The 21,054-nt window shown below is 35.1% G+C and overlaps 1 protein-coding gene and 2 long non-coding RNA genes across 3 annotated transcripts; 2 read left to right on the top strand and 1 right to left on the bottom strand.

Moving 5' to 3' along the window:
• On the bottom strand, window positions 843-6,741 carry LOC109226254 (poly [ADP-ribose] polymerase 3). Its single transcript, XM_019391047.1, has 18 exons — window positions 6,548-6,741; window positions 5,483-5,772; window positions 4,510-4,705; window positions 4,307-4,420; window positions 4,180-4,237; window positions 4,032-4,101; window positions 3,779-3,953; window positions 3,544-3,677; window positions 3,224-3,461; window positions 3,010-3,137; window positions 2,859-2,935; window positions 2,622-2,782; window positions 2,310-2,519; window positions 2,104-2,206; window positions 1,904-1,986; window positions 1,659-1,802; window positions 1,392-1,574; window positions 843-1,290 (listed from the first exon to the last, which is right to left on the bottom strand). Exons 1-18 carry the CDS (start codon window positions 6,551-6,553, stop codon window positions 1,213-1,215), a joined length of 2,448 nt encoding a protein of 815 aa, XP_019246592.1. The 5' UTR covers window positions 6,554-6,741; the 3' UTR covers window positions 843-1,212.
• On the top strand, window positions 10,855-11,885 carry LOC109240909. The gene is made up of 3 exons (XR_002070163.1): window positions 10,855-10,892; window positions 10,992-11,116; window positions 11,776-11,885. It is a non-coding gene; the product is annotated as an uncharacterized LOC109240909 (long non-coding RNA).
• Window positions 12,004-12,513, top strand: LOC109240904. The gene is made up of 3 exons (XR_002070162.1): window positions 12,004-12,142; window positions 12,221-12,341; window positions 12,475-12,513. It is a non-coding gene; the product is annotated as an uncharacterized LOC109240904 (long non-coding RNA).

Below are 21,054 nucleotides of genomic sequence, written 5' to 3'. Positions count from 1 at the left end.
TCAAATCTCTAAAATAACATCAAAATAAAAGAATCAAACCCCAAAACTCATAATTTTCCATTTCAAAGTTCATAAGCCTTAACTTTAGATATTTAAGTCCGAAACACGTCAAACGACGTTCGATTTCGACCAAATTTCACGCGCTTAACGCATATTTAAGACCTGTACCGGGCGTCGGAACCAAAATTCGAGCCCGATACCTATATTTTCTAACTCATTTTCATTTCCATTTTTCCTTTATAATTTCAGAAAACAATTTAACAGAAAAATTCTTTTATCGGGGTTCTGGACCTCGGATTTCGACTCCGGACACATGCCCGAATCTCATATTTTTCTACGGACCTCCCGAGACCATCACATCACCGGTCTGGATCCGTTTACCAAAAGTATTGACCAAAGTCAACTATATCAATATTAATATCATAATTCTTCAAATTTTTCACAGAACTCATATATTTTAACATATAAATTTTTCGGCTTCGCGCCCGAACTGGGCACGCAAATCGAAGCAACCAAAAGTGAGGTTTCTAAGGCCTCGGAAGCGCGAAGAAAGGGAGAAAGGGAGAAATACGGTGATGACCCAAAACTGTCACAATGGCCCCCAATTATTTATGCCATGCCAACAATGTTCAAATCTCCCATTTCTCCCCGTCTTAAAAATAATGAATTGCCATAAAAACAGAACATTTCAGGGCAATATGATGCATTCAATTTGCTTTGCCAAAGATAATAGATTTGAATGAATATTAGATTACTTCAACGGAGGTTTACTCATAAACCATGAGTCACCAAAAATGCAGCTTATTCTTCTTCTAGGTAAGACCAAAAGGCTAGTAGTAACATGACTAATTGAAGAAAACCAAAATAAAAGTACGAAGAGAGAGAACATAGTACTTCATCCATATACAAACACTAAAAAGGTTCCAGCACCAGCTGTTTGCATATACACACACCAAAAAAGATCTAGAACAAAACACTAGAGAGACATAAACTTTGTAACCATCCAAATTCAAGATTCAAGACCACTTCTGCAGAAACAGAACTTTGCGCCCAACCATTTAACCAAAGCCACTTCCATACCATTTAACAAAAGCCACTTCCCTTCTATGCCGAAGAAGTACTTTAACACTACTACAAAATCCCATAAAAAGTCTGATAAGAGAATAGGCAAAATGTTCATGTACAGCCCTTCTCTGGTCTCACTTTGTTCGTTTATACCTCGGGCTCAACTGTATCATACTCCACGTCCTGTTCCTCGAATTTCACGGCCACCAAGAACCTTATGCTTACCTATATGCGAAATAAAAATAACATTGACAAGGTCAATAACAGCATGTAAAATTCTTCAGCACAAGAACCATTTTCTCTTCTATCAAATGATTTGCAAGTACCTGTTCTGGATCATATACAGCATACTCATTATACTCGAGGGGGCTGTCCTTGTACTCTGATGGAATCAACTTGCCGCAAGGTACTTTAATGTCATCTTTCCACACGAAATGCTCCGACTCATCAGTCTTCTTCTTGCCAAGCCCTTTCACTCCAATTTTCTTCTCCTCCAAGGATATCGTGTCCTGCATTAGCGCAAACTGGACATTCAATCCTAATACTGATTTTATAACATCTGCAGATCTAAAATCAATTTTCTTATATACTACCTCAGGTGGACTTGAGAACTCCTGGATTTCTTCTCCTAGTGAAGCGACAGCCAAAACCAAGAAACCTTCTGGCCTATCTACAGCTGTGTAACCGTATCTTGCAGCTTCTGCTGCAGCATCTGAACATACAATAGCTCTTCCAAACTGCAAACCATAAATGCCAATAAATGTGTGTATCGCCTGAACAAACAACATAAAAAATAACTTGATGCTTTCTTTTAGAAAGTGTGTTCGCACTTATATACCATGTATCCTGGCGCAGGAAGTGCACAAGTTGCAGGCAAGAACCCCATCTGCAAGTGCCTCAATAGATTTGAACTTCTTGTCCCTGTTAGCAAAGAGAATTACTTGTTATTTAAGGTCAATCCATTCACTCGTCTTGAAAATATTAATCCTTAACAGGCAGATATAGTCAAACGCTAACAAGATTGATGCAATTACTTACCACACCATAGCAGAACCTTGTTCGGCAATTTCTTGATGTCATCAAGGGAGGGGCATGCACTTACTTCAACAGCGAAGATGTTCTCAACCGATACACCATAGCTCTAAGAAACACAGATAACTTCAACTCAGATCAAAGCTATATATATTCGTGATTCGGAATGTCCCAAAAGGATAATCTCTTAGAAGAGATAGAAATTATCTTACAACGTCTCCAACCGTGACGGGATCATAAGTTTTCTCCAGGTATTTCACTATCATTTTGTAATCATCTGTCTCTTTCTCCAGCGGTGAGACAGAACAACCTAGCTTCACATAACGGTCAAATAGAGGATCGTCTAACGTGGAGCCTGACATATCTCCTATAAGGCGGGAGGCAGTATTGATATCTCGAATAGCCTCATAAGCAGAAGCAGCCTTGAATTTGCATAGCACAAGAGAAACACATGAATATATTTTCAACTGAAGGATCTAAGAAAGACACTCAAACCTGTGGACAAAAAATAATATGCAATTTACGTGGTCTGCAAGTTCTCCAAAGTCTTTAAATGACAAGGGCCTCGTAGTTGGCATGAGAGTAAACCATCTTTGGCTGAAATCAGCCCAGATGGCCTCCTCTTGGTTCCCTGTCTCCTTCGAAGATTTCAATTTATCCGCAAAATGCAGGAGGGTTTCCTCACCTGCGCAGTTAAAGAAGTAAATTTCGCAAACGCCCGATCTCCAACAGAGAATGCACCAAAGGGAAGAAATACGTACATCTTTTTAAATGAAAATCAGTAAGCATTCCAACAGGAACTTCAGGTGAATCATACCCCATCTCCATTAAAGCATACCTTCATTCGACCGACAATAGTCATTTCTTGTCCACATGTAAACAAATTAGAAAGATAGTCGTCAAGAGACTCACCGGTATATCTCCTGGCTGCAAAGTACTTTCATAAAACTTGCTACCTTTGGATCAAGCTTACTATGTGCAGCAGCAACCCCTAGTTGCCTAAGTCCAAGCCCTCCGTGCCTTACTTCAACACCGTCATCCTACAAATTCAGGACGTCTTATGTTAATCCAGGTAAAGGAAACAAATCACACATAATTGATACCACAAAACGACAAGAGCACACACAATATCAATGGGGAAGAACTTCAAATGTTTCTTCTGAATCTTCTTTTCTCTTTCCCAGGGTTCAAATTCATTTCCTGTCAGTTCTTCAAAGAGCTTTGCAAATTCCTTAATAGCATCATTCAAGTTTTCCCATTCCTCTAGCTTGTCATCTGCTCTGAGGCTATCACCTATTTTGCCCTTTTTGTAATAAAGGTGCAAATGGTTCTCTCGTGCCATAATAAGTTGCATAATGCAGAAGCTGCACCATTTTAAACGATCAATTCGTTACTGAGTGCAGATTACCAAAAACTATAACTAATACAACAGCTCTCGAGCATTACTCATTCATATCCCTCCCTTGATCGCAAACAGTCAAAGCGCAATTGTACAGTAAGCCATCTTTCTCCAAAATTGTTCCACCTTCATCCTGCAGCTTAGTGTCTTTATGTACACCTCTCTTTCCAAACACTTTAAGCTACAACCAAGACAAGGCACTTCTTAATATAAAGCCAAGTTCGGAAGATTGAGTAGAATCCCAATCTAAAATTAAAAAAGACAATTTGACGAAAGCCAAACCTCAGCTGTAACAGTTTCGAGTGCAACTACACTGGAATCTTGCTTGTCTAGCGCAATACCTTTACCATCTACTGCAATATCACTGGCAACATCATACGCATCTAATGCTAGAGCTTCTTTTTTCTCGATGCTATCTGCCAACCAAGCCTCTCTCACAACTGGGATACCCCTCTCCCTGAAGAACAATACCTCCACGTCAAGATATAATTGCTAAATTAGTGAAATTCATGCAGAGTTCTTTAAATGTACGTACACTGCTTCAGCTACTTTAGATGAGCCACCACGGTCTCGCTCTGTTGGCGAAACTACGAGGCATGTTCCTCCTGCCCAAAGGAACCCTTTCAGTTTTTAGGGGTTCAATTAAATCCTAGCATTTAATTCATAATAAGATATGGCCTTACCAATGACAGAATTAGCCACTTTCCCTCCATTCTTCTCGATCTTTGTCTTCCAATATTGCTGTAGAGAGTAGTTTTTAGTAACTATACCAAAATGATAATCTGATTCACCAAATAACATATTACATACATGGGTTCGAGAAAGACGGCCTGAAAGAGAAATCATCATTCCTGCAAATGGTTTATCCGCTCCTGTAATTTCCCGCTTCAGGCGACTCTTGGGATCTCTATGTTTCTCGATCAGCTAGGAGATTATAACATGCACAAACAGTTAATTTGGCCATTATCCCAGAGTACACAACAAATTATGTAAAGAAGAGTTTGGCTCATTACATCAGAGACTGGAGTTTTTCCAACAGAATCAGGTATATTTAGAGGCTCTTCTCTTCTTGGCGGGTCCCTAGTGCTGTAAACACAACTAGACCACTCGCTATATGCTCCCTGGCAGTGATAACCATCGTCAGAAAACTCCAATGTGCCACCACAAACCGGACAAGGACCGAGAGGACCATAAAACAGTATGTCTTGGCTGTACAGAAAGAGCAAATATGAGGAATGTATAATGATTAAAAGCGGCAACAGCAACAACTGGATTAGTAGAGTGTGGAAAATGTTTAAAAGAGTGTCACAAAAGGATATAACTTTCGCATACTGATAGAGTTGAGAATTTTAAATGTATATCAGGCCACTTAAAACAAAATAAAAAATCCTATTACAGGTAATATTCCTTTAACAATCATTAGTTTGGTAAACAAACATATGGTAACTAACCTATGGTTACAGGTAAAAGAACACTACAGTCATAGTGTCAGTTCACTTAATATCATATTACAGGTAAGAAGTAATACTCCTCCCCCTTTTATGTGACACACTTCCCATATTTGTACGATTTTTATATTAAAAATCATTAAACTTTAAAATTTCCATTTCACCTTTATGACCACCCAAATAGGATGGCACCCAAATAGGATGGCCCCACAAAGACTACAAGTTTAAAAGTTATATGCTCAGTCAAAACAACAAATCACATAAATCGAAATGGAGGGAATATTCCGCAACAAGCATGATTTAGTACCAACTCTACCAACCTTCTATAAGGGGTAAAACTACTAAACCGATACTGCCGGTTCACTTAAAATCTTATTATAGGTAATAAGCAATATCCTGTAACAAGCGTGGTCAGTACCTAACTTCTTACAACAAGTAAACCTAAAATGACGGTGTAAAAGATTCTACACAATTGTAGGAGTATAACTTAAATCCAAAAGGAGAATAAATAGATTTAGGAGCAGATCATTAGACAAACCATCTAGGAACAACAGCATCGTCAGAGACTGAAGAATCCCGGCCATTGGCTTCTAGAATTTCGCGCATTTGTTTGATGGAGAGATGTTCGCTTGTAGCCTTACAGAATTTCTCAAATTCTGCTGCAATATCGGTGGCATTCGATTTTCCATTAGCCTGCTCATTGTCGCCTTCTGTTTTCGGCTTTTTGGGCGACTGCCCCGATTCTTGGCTCTTGCTTTCTGCCTTCTGCTTTCTCGTCACCTTCTTCTCCTCATCACTTGCATGAGGGTGACCTCTTCTCTCATGAACCTTCACAGGCAAATATCACTTGAAACTTACCAACAATATAGACCTCTCACCGAGATCTCCTATAAACTTTATACTTTAGTTTATCATTTTTGTACCATATCCATCGTAGCAGGTAACTTGCTTACTTCCAATACCTAGGTAGCTAGTTATCTTACAGCTAAAGTATTTCACTTTTACTTGAGCGCATGTAGTCATTTCTAAGAGGTATCCCCTCTTTTTGGTTGGTGAAAATTTATGGTTGTTTATTTTCACTAAGAGAACCCAAGTAAAAGCTAAGTTAGAATTGGTCATAAAAGAGACCCTTTTAAGGAGCAATAATAGACAGGACCAAATTCCAGCAAAATTGAAAATTGCAACTAATTATGTACTAGCCTAAACAGAGTAATTCCCAACTCACACACTTGAGTATAAAAAATAAAATAAAAAAAAAGCAGAAATCGGTGACTCAACCAAATCTCCTTCTCTAATCAACTGAAAACCCAAACATTCTCGAGTATATCTTCAACAAAGTACTGAAATCTTGGGAAAGTTAAAAAAAGGACGACGACATTCATATAGCCGAGTCCAACTTATTGCTTGAGATTGAGATTGAAGCGCAGTAATAGTTGTCAATTTGTCATGAAACAGTAATTAAGTAAAGCTCCATTTTTTCTGAAGAAGAATAAAGCTCCATCCTAAAGATGTTTTGTCAAATTTAATGAAAATGCATGACCTACATGCTTTCAAGAAAACACTTCAAATCGTTAAAAAAAAAAAAAAAAAAAGTAGAACAAACCTTCATTATCAAGATTTGTGTCGGTCGTAAAACTCGCTCAGCCTACAAATGGTGAAGAAATTCCTGAACTTGTCAAAACCAAAGCTCCACCTAAATTCTTACAGTGCTTTATCCCACAAATGACATCAGTGGTTTACTGCAGTATCACCAATAAAAAAGACTTTCAAAGATGTCTCTATTTTTACAGTTACCAAGAATAAGGCTGATGAAGGAAATGAGACATGCTATAGAACAGACACGTATTTGGAATTTGGTCTGGAATCGCGGTTTGTCTGTCTCACATGCAGATAACAAGTGTACTAGGATAACCTCTTTGGTTGACACGATCGAGTCTTTGCTGCATAATTTTAATGCTCCACCGCTAGCTACTGCATGTATTCTTATTCTGTCTTTAATTTGCTTCCAAATGAGTTATACTTATCTTGATCCTACTTTCTTACGAGAAATCATCCATTCGGAAGCCGTCGTTTGGTTTATTGTATTGAAACAAATAATCTCATAATAAAATCCCCATCAACATATTTACAATATATTAAAAACAGGAAACCCTTAAATGAAAAGTCAGATTACTATTTTACCCTTCACTTAATAAATTACTACGAAATTATCCTTTTCTTAGAATACGCTTTTTAAAAAATAACAAAAATCCTCAGATTAACTTCACGACTGAATTGAACAGTCGCCTGGAGACAGACACCTTCTCTTACAAAACTCAAGAGACGCTTGGCGACAGACACCTTCTCTTTCACAGATTAACGATCATATTCCCAACAGTTGCATCCCTTGATTTGTTGTCTTTAAAAGCAGAACCTTATGGCAATTTCCTCACAGTTTCTTCCCTTCTCTACTAAAGCAACAGGTATACAATCTGATTTCTACTACACCAAATCCTTATGTTTTTCAATGAGTATTCTCCTATTTATCATTTTTTCACCATCTCCTTGGTTCACAGATCTTTCCCGGCATTACAATTTCATCCATATATTTGCGCCCATAAATTGTACCCGAAATATCTCGCTCGCTAATTCAACTTGTAAGTCCCTTTGTTTTGTTTACCCCATTATATATTTTGTTATAATTGTAGCTTTACGTTTTCCACAGTCTTTGTTTACAACAATTACGTTCTGCTTTCTTCTATGACATAATTATAATCTGAAGATAGTGTTCTAATTTTCATCCCTCCATTTATTGTTTACTTTAATTTGTGTTTTAAAATTAACTATATGTTCTATGTTTGTCCATTGCCTTAATTGACTGATGTTGTTTCATAATTTCTTCTTTAGTTTCTGAGTTAAATGGTTACCATCATAAAACACAATCAAGGGAACTTATTTTATGGTCTGTTCATGGAGAAAAAGGGGATACAATTCCTTAGCATTGATTGTCGTGGGACGGATAGCGAATTTTTGGAAGAATTATTCCCGGATGAAGGAGCCGCCGAAGAGATCCGCCAGATTTTGACAAGAAAAAACCTAGGAAAAATCATCTCCTATCTTATTGATCAACATGTAAAAGATGAAAAATTCCGGCAGAATTCATACATTTGTGAACAAGCTATTGACCATTTTTTACTACCAAGGGCTAGGCGAACCAAAGTCTTCACAAGTCCCCGTTACCTTCTCCAACCGAAACGATATCAAAAAAAGATTGAAAAAAGGAAAAGAAACTTATGAACAGTCAATGTTAAAGGTTAGGCTACCTATAGTTACAAAAAAAATTCAACACTACAGCCTCCTGCCATTACTATGAGTATTTCTATGTCTATCAGATACCAGTTCCAATCCCATTAAGTTGTGTTCCAGCTGTTAGCACATTAGTATTTCTCTCATTTGTCCCTGTAATGTTGGTTGCAATATATGTAGAATACATATATCTTGTAGATACTAACTTACAATTTCACCTAGAGTTTTACCTTACTATATGTTTGCCCTTACATATGATGTAATAGTCTTTCTTTCTGCTATGGATAATGTATTCGCACTCATGTAATATAGCAATTTTTATGCGTTGATTTGCTTCATCATCCAATTGCTTGCAGTTATTTCCCTTATAATGAACTTAACAGCAAAATTATATATACTACATCATCGATTTGAGTTATGTTATTTATACTGGAAACTATTACACACCCATTAAACTACGCTTCTGATATTTAAATTTTCTAATGTACCTGCTTCACAGCAAATGTCAAGGTATATTAAGTTCTTACTACCCATTATCCTGATATCCATAGATAACTNCCCGAGGATCTCTTGGTATCCTCAATAATATGCCAGGGATCTCTTGGTATCCCGAGGATCTCTTGGTATCCCGAGGATCTCTTGGTATCCTCAATAATATGCCAGGGATCTCTTGGTATCCCGAGGATCTCTTGGTATCCTCAATATATATAAATGTGCCAGGGATCTCTTGGTATCCCGCACCTCAGTCCAGATCGTAAACACGTGCAGGGGATCTCCCGGGATGCCGTCCCGTAGTCCCAAATTTAAACACAGAATAACAGCTCAAGAGTATCGAAATAAATGCTCAACTCATAACAAGTAACAGTAAATTCTAGCCCTACATACTTCCCGAAATACAAATGAAGCAAATTTTAAGCAAGTAGGCAGGTAGGTCAACTAAGCATGCTTCTCTAAACTAACACAGACTATAATTGCAAGTAAAATAAAGCAAATAAGAAAGAAACTCAGTCTATGTATTTAAAGTAAAAGCCGGATTTTCAACAATTAGCTCAAGTACGCGCTCGTCACCTCACGTACGAGGCTTTCAAATATTAAATATCATGTCCTAAGGGGAAGAGGTCCCCTACACAAGGTTAGACAAGGCACTTACCTCGAACCGGCTCAATATCAACTAGAAACCATGCTCTTGCCACGAGTATCCGACTCCAAATGGCTCAAATCTATTCAATTCAATTACACATCGTAAATAACATTGCAAACACCTGGTTTTGCTGTTAAATTCAAAGCTACGACGTAAAATTAGGTGAAATGATCAAAATGCCCTTCAGGCCAACGCCCCGGAATCGAATAATTTTCACATTTTCAGAACCCCCGTACTCTCACGAGTCTAACCATATAAAAATCTCCCAAATCGGAGGTCAAATGCTCACTCAAAACTCAATAATTTAGCCGATGAAGTTTTACCCCAAATTATCCAATTTTTGATCCTAAATTCGAATTCCCATAATGTATTCAACTATATAATGATAAAGTATAACAAAAAGGGATCAAAGAAACGTTACCCAATGATTTTCTCTTCAGAACCCACTCAAAATCGCCTTCTCCCGAGCTCTCAATTGATTTTTCCAACTTTTGAAACTAACCCTCGAATCTGATATTTCACCCCAGAGATTACCGCTTCTGCGGTCGAGGGACCGCTTCTGCGGTCCCGCTTATGCGGAAAAATGAGTCGCTTCTGCGACTTTTCACTAAAGGACCAACATCCGCTTCTGCGGACCAACAACCGCTTATGCGGTTCCGCTTCTGCGGAAAGGCAACCGCTTCTGCGGTTTTCCTTAAAATGCCCAAAACCGCTTCTGCGTTCCTCCACGCCGCATCTGCAGCTCCGGTTCTGCGGTTCCCAAGCCGCAGAAGCGAAAAAACCAGAAGAGAAAAACATCAGCTGCTGCAACACTCCTCAAATTTCTCCGTTAACCACCCGAAATCATCCCGAGGCCCCCGGGACCTCAACCAAAAGCACCAATACCACCTAATACCTTATTCGAACTTGTATCAATCCTTAAAACACCTAAAACAACACCGGGAACCCGATTAAATCAATGATTCAAGCCTAAGAACTTCAAATTTCTTCCAAATACGCTTTCGATAAAAAACCTAACCAAAACACGTCCGAATGACCTTAAATTTTGCACACACATCCAAAATGACATGACGGAGCTACTGCAACTTCCGGAATTCCATTCCGAACCTCGGATCAAAAACTCACTATCGGACCGGAACTTCAAAAAATACAAACTTCGGCATTTCAAACCTAAATGAGCTACGGACTTCCAAAATACATTCCGAACACGCTCCCAACCCCGAAATCACCTAACGGAGCTAACGGAACCATCTGATTTCCATTCCGAGGTCGCCTTCACACTGTTCCGACTACGGACCACTTTTCCACACTTAAGCTCTAATTTAGGAACTAAGTGTCCCAAAACTCTCAGAAACTCATCACCAAACGTCCCGGCAAACCAAAATAGCATAAATGAACTTAGGGGAAGCAGTTAATAGGGGATCGGAGCGTAAATTCTTAAGACGGCCGGCAGGGTCGTCACAAAACCACTTACTGGAGAAGGTCGTAGCAGGAGAAGAGAGATAATAGTTACAAATGAAAGGTCAGTTATACTTACGCATGTTTCAATGAAAACCAAATTTTTTTACGTATTATATAGGTTAGGTAATACAACTAATCTAATTTGTAATTTAAAACACAGGTCTGATCTTACATCTATCACTTTATGGGGAGATTTTGCTGAAAATGATGGTGAACTTCTTGAAAAGATGAAATACGATAAACCAATCCTTGGCTTTTGTGATGTTAGAGTCTCAATTTACAAAGGTATATACACCAACAATTGCTTGTATTATAGTATTCACGCTTTAGCCTGTATTTATATTATTCACACTTTATGGACTGAAACTATTCTAAATAATTTCAACTTCTTTAATTAGGAAATTTTGGAATATCAACTATTCCTGTAAGCAGTGTGCTAATCAATCCAACAATCCAAAAGGAAACAGAACTCTGAAATTGGTACTTATGATAATTCTATTGCATTAGTAGTCATGGATATATTGCTGGTATTATCAACTCTTGAACCTTGTTATCATGATTAAGACTATGGGACCCTTAAATTTACAACCTCTACTATATAATTTTATACTACTGACTGCTTCTATTTTTAAAACAAATTTTGCTATAAAAAATTTACACAAAACAATACCAAATAATAAGCATGCTCCTCTCTTAAGTTTATTCCAAATATTATGAGGTAAGCCTCTCTTTTTTAATTGAATGACAAAAATATGTGCTGCAAATGGGGCCAAATATTTCTCAGTTACAAGGTTTTGGGTGTAAATTTCCTTTAACAAATCTACAATCGTCACGTCTACATCTTTATTCATTGTTCTAATTATTGTTTCATCAATATTTTGATGTGTTAAATTTTTGATCCTATAAATATATTATACATTTCAATAATACTTACTAAAATACAGGCGTGATTCCATGAAGGCGGAAAATAAAGATATTGCATTAATACCAACTAAGGCAATGAAAAGCGCCAAAGAAGTGAAGTTAGTTGATATTATGGATGGCGTACTTGCAGATGCACATGTAACTTCCTACAAACCTGTTCTCAATAATATACATGTTTTATAATTCTTATATAATATAATCTAATATATTTTTTATTGTTTATGTCCAGGAAATATATCACAAGTTCAAAGCAAAAATTACAGACATTATAAATAAAGATGAGCCATGGTATTCTTCATGCAAAAAATGTTTCAAGAAAGTTGATGTTATAAAAGACACTGCAACTTGTGGTAGCTGTAACATAGAAAATGTTGATTATGAAAGCAGGTGAGAGTGAACAACACTTTTAAATATTTCATTTAAATGAACCAGTTATGATTTTTTTAACAATCGACAATATTTTAGATATTGTTTAAGAATTGAAGTTTCTGCTGGAGAACGACGTGTTCGTGTTATACTTTTTGACGCTGCAGAATATTTGTTTGGTTGTGATGTCAAGGAGTATATTCAATCAATCTGTACGAAGGTCTGAATATTCTTTATTATAAATTTAAGAGTACTAATACTTTGAAAGTATTTCAATAAGAAAATACGTTTCATAAATTTTAATTTAATACATAAATTAATTTCAACTGTATTCTTGTTCTTCAATTGTGCAGAAGGAAGAATCTAATTACTACCGCAAGTTGGTGCTGAGTAAAGATAAAGAATTTATTTTTCTTGTCAAGATTGATAACAAAAATAAAAATTCAGGAAGGATTTTAATAGCTCAAGAGATACATGAATTTCAAGATGTTGCCACAATCAAAGTTCTGGATGAAGATAAACCAGCAAAGATACGAAGGAAGAGGTCGAAAAGAAACAATGAAGATCAACGTCCTATTTCTAATAAAAGAATCAAAGTTGAAAAAAATTAGTGCTCTTTCTTTTTGGCCAAATAAACTATGAAATACTATTATTTGTCTATTCTGTAAACTTAATTCTTCTTATATCATTATGTAAAGACAAATTGTGCTGGCAGAGCATTAAATGAAATTTACATTCTTCACTAAATTATTTTCAACCATAATTCTTCTAATACTTTAATTGTATCCATTTTATAGATTATTTAATCTATTTTTACATAGAGGCAATTATTCAATCGGAAGAGGCGTTACGCCCCAACCTATCATAGGTATATATTTAGCTAAATAATTTATTTTTATTGTAAATTTAAATATCAACTGAAATCGTTACATATGAAACAAAATATCATTTTACTTAAGGAAGAAGCCTCTTAAGATACGGACATTAAAAATTATTACGCTATATTATATTGACTACTGTTAATTTATCTTATTCAATCACGTTATTAATTGATCTATGTACGCTAACATAAAATTATACAAAATATTTGAGAAATAAAAAATAAAATTATGTCTCATGCAGGCAAATTAAGCATGGCAACTCGTGACAAACCCCAATGCAAAATAACAGGTAAACTTCACCAAGTTCTTTCAATTGATATTATATAACCTTTTCTCAATTACTAATATCATAACATAATAAATTTAACAGGAAACAAACGAAAATCAATTGCAATATCCAACGTAACTGATAAAGATGGAAATAATACTACAAACAAGATGGGCCATTCAGGTGACGCAATTTATACCTTAGAAAATAAATTAACTCACCATATTATGATCAACTATCCCTAAATTAAAAGAAATAAAATACATACGTTATTTAATCTTCATATTTTAATTTGTGTATTTAATTACAAAATATTATAAGCTTAGATTAGGGTCTCCGACTATCATGATCATACACAATATCGATAAAGTATATGTGCATATAATAATACATATTATATTATTTGTCACAAACTATTAATATTTATTTTTGCATAATAGAAAATTCATCATTAAAAAAAGCATTGCGAAGGGTGCAAAAATATGTAGCATCCACTCAACCTATTAGCGATGCACCCTTTGAAGATACACGACCGAAGAGGCAAAGAAGAAACTGGTCACTTCTTGCTTTATCAGAAGAAAACCAAAATGGAGGTATATTCACTGCACTAACATAGATTGATTTTCTTTGTTTTCATTACATTTCAAATTTCAAATAATATTGCAATATAATATTTTTCGCTACTTCATTTAGACGGAACTACTTGCAACCTATCATCTTCAAATACTCATAAGTTGGAAAAAATTCCTGAATGTACATTTTGTCATGCCAAGAGGTTTCAATATGAGCCTCCAAAATTTTGTTGCGGAAGTGGATATATCAAACTGGCAACCCATGACGTTCCGTCGGAGTTATATGAATTATTTGTAGCTAAGTCTGAAGAAGCCAAATTATTCCGAAAAAATATCCGAGCATATAATAGCATATTTTCTTTTACATCTTTTGGAGTTAAGCTGGATAAAGAAATAGCATCTTCAAGGAAAGGAGTTTATACTTTTAAGGCACAAGTACAAATATATCATCATCTTCCGTCATTAGTCCACATGATGATAATCCATGCTATTTTCAATTGTACTTCTATGATACAGATAATGAATTGTGCAATAGAATATCAAAACTTCAGGAAGCAAACTTATCGGAGGAAATCGTGGCAAAAATCCGGAAAATAATGGATGAAAATCCATATGCACAATTCTTTTCCCAGCTAAAAGATCAGCCGACATTTCAAAATTTACAAGTTAGAATAGCAGCGACTGCTTCTTTAGATCAACGGGTGTACAACAAACCGACAGTAGATCAAGTTGCAGCAATTTGGATAGACGGAAACAATCCTAATATCCCATTTGAAAGAGATATTTTGGTACATGAACATTCAGGCAACNAAAATCACTCCTGCAGTTTCAATAGAACAGTGTATTTTGGAGTTTGTGTAATAGTTTTTTTTTGGATTTTTAAGGAACTAATGGCCTAATCTAAAGGGAGAAATTTTCAGATGTTAGAAATACAATTTTAGGAAATTTTAAAGAGTCAGAGAGTCGAAAATCTTCAGGGAATTTTCAGGGTCCCAAAAAAACTTTTTAAACAAGGCAATGTGTGTGCCTTTTATAGGCAAAGCCTAGGGCTAACTTCAGATTTTTAGTTTTCTTTTTAGTCCCTTCTCATTTTAGCTTTTAGTCCCTTATTTTTAAACTTGTTACTCAAGTAACAACACCTATTTTATTGAAAACTATACTAAAGTCTATTCTAGAAAGTCCTATACCCATTACAATTCCTATACTATCCCTTCTCTACTTTTAAAATTACTATTCCTAGTAGAACTACCCTTTTCTATGCCTAAATTACCCTTTTATTTATTCTGAAATTACTAGCCTCCATTAACTACACTAAACTTTCTAATTGACCCTGGTTCAAATAACTATTTCTGCAAATTAACCAACCACCAATCCAATTGTGAATCCTACATTCAAATGACTACTGCTTTTGGATTAACAACTACTAGTAACGCATCAGAGTAAAACAGTGCCCACAGAGTATTGATTAAAACTGTAGCAAGCAAATTCGACACACACACAGTTAATAGAACAACTTATTCATGAAGCATGGAGAAGATTTAAACAACTAAAAACCTAAACTAACCCTAAGCATGATTAATCCTAATCCTAAAGAACTCAGTCACAAGTAAATTGACAAACGACCCAATTATTAATTAAAAGACAACAAATGCTAATGTATTTGACCACTGGCTCAAGCGAAGATGAGGAAAAATAAACTCAAACCCTAAATTGATTGCTCAAGAGGAAGTATCAGTCAGAAGGAAAAGATTAACGAAGGAGGACGAGGAAAACTTACTTAGCTTGAGCACTTGACTGACTATGGGTGAGCTCCGACTGGTCATTTGTTTGAATCCTCCGGGATTCTTGACGCGTAACATCCCTAATCGTGTGTTTTCCAAAAGAACACACATGATTAGGGAAGTTATGGTCGAAAATCCCCAAGATTTCTAATTTAGGGTTCTGCCGGATTTTGATCGGATGTTTGGGCAATTCTGGCCATATTTGAGATATGTGGCTATGGGGGTTGGATAGAGAAGATCAAGGCGGTCCCATGGTGTTAATTTGGGACCGTTTGGCATAACTTGCGACTTGGCCGGAAAATTTCGAATGGATATTCGACGGGTTCTGGTAAGATTTGGAGGCAACGGGTAGTGGATTTGAGTAGAGGAAGAAAAGGGGAATCTGGGGTGTAAATTTGGTGGTCATCGGAACATCGCCGCCGGCGGCGACGATTTCCGGCGGCGGCGGACGGCGGAGGGGCGGTGGAGCTAGGGCGGAGGGCAGTGGTAGCTGGCGGTGTAGAGTGGAGGTCGGCGGAGCTTAGGTTTGTACGAGGAAGGAAAGTTTTGTCTCAAAATTTTCTAAGTAATTCGGACAATTTTATGTAAAATTGAGATTAAGCTTGAGCCGTTGGATATGGGGGAAATGAACGGTGGTGATCAAACGACGTCAAAACGACGTCGTTTTGTCATGGAAGGGACTGGACCGGGTTAGGGATTAGATTGGGCCTGGGCATGGGGTGATTTTGGTCCGTTTTTTTTTTTTTTGGTTTGTTTGGGCTGGCTTGCTCATTTCAGAGCTGGCCCAACAAAATAAACCCATTTTCTTTTCTTTTCCTCTTTTATTGTTTATTTATTCTATTTATTTTCTTTTCAAAATTAACAAAATCTAAGTTAAATCCCAAACCAATTAATTTCCAAAAAGGAACTAAATCCTAATTTTAAAAGAAAAATTAAGCAAAAAGTGAAATTAAAAGAACAAAAAAAATGTAAAAGATTTATTATTATTTTTTGGTATTTTTCTCTTATTTTAGTAATATTAATTGATCAAAATATAAAATCGAATTCTAAATGCAAACGTACTATTTTTGTACTTTTTTACGGATTATAGCAAGTTAAAATGCACACGAAAATGCAAACGAGACACAAAATCATGCAATTAATTCCTAAAAATTCGAATAATAAAAGAAAAATTCTAATTCTAATGAATTTATAGGAGTAATTTAAGCGTGGCAAAAATCACATGCTCACATCAACTATTCCTGTAAGCAGTGTGCTAATCAATCCAACAATCCAAAAGGCAACAGAACTCTGAAATTGGTACTTATGATAATTCTATTGCATTAGTAGTCATGGATATATTGCTGGTATTATCAACTCTTGAACCTTGTTATCATGATTAAGACTATGGGACCCTTAAATTTACAATCTCTACTACATAATTTTATACTACTGACTGCTTCTATTTTTAAAACAAATTTTGCTATAAAAATTTTACACAAAACAATACCAAATAATAAGCATGCTCCTCTCTTAAGTTTATTCCAAATATTATGAGGTAAGCCTCTCTTTTTTAATTGAATGACAAAAATATATGCTGCAAATAGGGCCAAATATTTCTCAGTTACAAGGTTTTGGGTGTAAGTTTCCTTTAACAAATCTACAATCGTCACGTCTACATCTTTATTCATTGTTCTAATTATTGTTTCATCAATATTTTGATGTGTTAAATTTTTGATCCTATAAATATATTATACATTTCAATAATACTTACTAGAATACAGGCGTGATTCCATGAAGGCGAAAAATAAAGATATTGCATTAATACCAACTAAGGCAATGAAAAGCGCCAAAGAAGTGAAGTTAGTTGATATTATGGATGGCGTACTTGCAGATGCACATGTAACTTCCTACAAACCTGTTCTCAATAATATACATGTTTTATAATTCTTATATAATATAATCTAATATATTTCTTATTGTTTATGTCCAGGAAATATATTACAAGTTCAAAGCAAAAATTACAGACATTATAAATAAAGATGAGCCATGGTATTCTTCATGCAAAAAATATTTCAAGAGAGTTGATGTTATAAAAGACACTACAACTTGTGGCAGCTGCAACATAGAAAGTGTTGATTATGAAAGCAGGTGAGAGTGAACAACACTTTTAAATATTTCATTTAAATGAACCAGTTATGATTTTTTTAACAATCGACAATATTTTAGATATTGTTTAAGAATTGAAGTTTCTGCTAGAGAACGACGTGTTCGTGTTATACTTTTTGACGCTGCAGAATATTTGTTTGGTTGTGATGTCAAGGAGTATATTCAATCAATATGTACGAAGGTCTGAATATTCTTTATTATAAATTTAAGAGTACTAATACTTTGAAAGTATTTCAATAAGAAAATACGTTTCATAAATTTTAATTTAATACATAAATTAATTTCAATTGTATTCTTGTTCTTCAATTGTGCAGAAGGAAGAATCTAATTACTACCACAAGTTGGTGCTGAGTAAAGATAAAGAATTTATTTTTCTTGTCAAGATTGATAACAAAAATGAAAATTCAGGAAGGAGTTTAATAGCTCAAAAGATACATGAATTTCAAGATGTTGCCACAATCAAAGTTCTGGATGAAGATAAACCAGCAAAGATACGAAGGAAGAGGTCGAAAAGAAACAATGAAGATCAACGTCCTATTTCTAATAAAAGAATCAAAGTCAAAAAAAATTAGTGCCCTTTCTTTTTGGCCAAATAAACTATGAAATACTATTATTTGTCAACTTGTATTTGTAGAAGTATTATTGTATTCTGTAAACTTAATTCTTCTTATATCATTATGTAAAGACAAATTGTGCTGGCAGAGCATTAAATGAAATTTACATTCTTCACTAAATTATTTTCAACCATAATTCTTCTAATACTTTAATTGTATCCATTTTACAGATTATTTAATCTATTTTTACATAGAGGCAATTATTCAATCGGAAGAGGCGTTACGCCCCAACCTATCATAGGTATATATTTAGCTAAATAATTTATTTTTATTGTAAATTTAAATATCAACTGAAATCGTTACATATGAAACAAAATATCATTTTACTTAAGGAAGAAGCCTCTTAAGATACGGACATTAAAAATTATTACGCTATATTATATTGACTACTGTTAATTTATCTTATTCAATCACGTTATTAATTGATCTATGTACGCTAACATAAAATTATACAAAATATTTGAGAAATAAAAAATAAAATTATGTCTCATGCAGGCAAATTAAGCATGGCAACTCGTGACAAACCCCAACGCAAAATAACAGGTAAACTTCACCAAGTTCTTTCAATTGATATTATATAACCTTTTCTCAATTACTAATATCATAACATAATAAATTTAACAGGAAACAAACGAAAATCAATTGCAATATCCAACGTAACTGATAAAGATGGAAATAATGCTACAAACAAGATGGGCCATTCAGGTGACGCAATTTATACCTTAGAAAATAAATTAACTCACCATATTATGATCAACTATCCCTAAATTAAAAGAAATAAAATACATACGTTATTTAATCTTCATATTTTAATTTGTGTATTTAATTACAAAATATTATAAGCTTAGATTAGGGTCTCCGACTATCATGATCATACACAATATCGATAAAGTATATGTGCATATAATAATACATATTATATTATTTGTCACAAACTATTAATATTTATTTTTGCATAATAGAAAATTCATCATTAAAAAAAGCATTGCGAAGGGTGCAAAAATATGTAGCATCCACTCAACCTATTAGCGATGCACCCTTTGAAGATACACGACCGAAGAGGCAAAGAAGAAACTGGTCACTTCTTGCTTTATCAGAAGAAAACCAAAATGGAGGTATATTCACTGCACTAACTTAGATTGATTTTCTTTGTTTTCATTACATTTCAAATTTCAAATAATATTGCAATATAATATTTTTCGCTACTTCATTTAGACGGAACTACTTGCAACCTATCATCTTCAAATACTCATAAGTTGGAAAAAATTCCTGAATGTACATTTTGTCATGCCAAGAGGTTTCAATATGAGCCTCCAAAATTTTGTTGCGGAAGTGGATATATCAAACTGGCAACCCATGACGTTCCGTCGGAGTTATATGAATTATTTGTAGCTAAGTCTGAAGAAGCCAAATTATTCCGAAAAAATATCCGAGCATATAATAGCATATTTTCTTTTACATCTTTTGGAGTTAAGCTGGATAAAGAAATAGCATCTTCAAGGAAAGGAGTTTATACTTTTAAGGCACAAGGACAAATATATCATCATCTTCCGTCATTAGTCCCACATGATGATAATCCATGCTATTTTCAGTTGTACTTCTATGATACAGATAATGAATTGTGCAATAGAATATCAAAACTTCAGGAAGCAAACTTATCGGAGGAAATCGTGGCAAAAATCCGGAAAATAATGGATGAAAATCCATATGCACAATTCTTTTCCCAGATAAAAGATCAGCCGACATTTCAAAATTTACAAGTTAAAATAGCAGCGACTGCTTCTTTAGATCAACGGGTGTACAATAAACCGACAGTAGATCAAGTTGCAGCAATTTGGATAGACGGAAACAATCAATCCTAATATCCCATTTGAAAGAGATATTTTGGTACATGAACATTCAGGCAACAAACATCGGAGTTAGACATTACTATGGTTGTTATGACCCCCTTCAATATTCTTACTTTTTCCAAAAGGTGAAGGAGGTTGGCATCAAGGAATAAGGAAGTGTCGCAATCCTAATAGTTGCAGTACCACAAATGAAGGTGCCAGTTCCAGCACAAAATGCACAAACATTTGTATCTGCAACGGAGGTGTTTGCCAATGAAGAACAAGGTAATATTTATGAATTACGCAAATACATTTTTAAGAGTTTAAAATTATTATTAATTATCACTGTAAAAATCATACTTATAGGTGTCCGTCGTGAAACTAAAGGATATGTGTCTGTAGAGAGTATTATTGCTATAAACTACAAATTCGCAAAGAAGATAAATGCATTATACTACTATGTGGTAGATTATTGCAACAATTTGTGGTTGATATGTATATAAAATAGAAACGACAAGACTGGAATATTTTAGATTTGAACAATCAAATTTCAGAAGGGAGATATATCAAGGTATCGTGGATAGTGTCACAGGAGAATGCAGAGGAGAAAAAGTCGGTCAAAGGGTATTACTTCCAGCATCATTCATTGGGGGTTTCCTAGGGATATGCGGCGACGCTACATGGATGCTATGGCTCTGGTTCAATATTTCGGAAGACCAGATCTATTTATTACGATGACATGTAACACTGAATGGGTAGACATTCAAGAAGAGTTGTGCGAAGGTCAACTCCCTCAAGATAGACCAGACTTAGTAAACTAGAGTTTTTTAGAGCAAAGTT

Source organism: Nicotiana attenuata, chromosome 1, assembly GCF_001879085.1.
Source record: "Nicotiana attenuata strain UT chromosome 1, NIATTr2, whole genome shotgun sequence".
Taxonomy (NCBI): Eukaryota; Viridiplantae; Streptophyta; class Magnoliopsida; order Solanales; family Solanaceae; genus Nicotiana; species Nicotiana attenuata.
Note: the sequence above shows the minus strand (reverse complement) of the source record. Positions and strands in the feature narration are given on the sequence as shown.

Bases quoted from the DNA above. Each gene is read 5' to 3' on its own strand.
- LOC109226254 (XM_019391047.1), bottom strand. The intron at 4,102-4,179 runs GTAAGGCCATAT...TCCTTTGGGCAG, and splicing joins AGTGGCTAATTCTGTCATTG to GAGGAACATGCCTCGTAGTT. The intron at 3,678-3,778 runs GTTTGGCTTTCG...TCTTGGTTGTAG, and splicing joins TCGAAACTGTTACAGCTGAG to CTTAAAGTGTTTGGAAAGAG.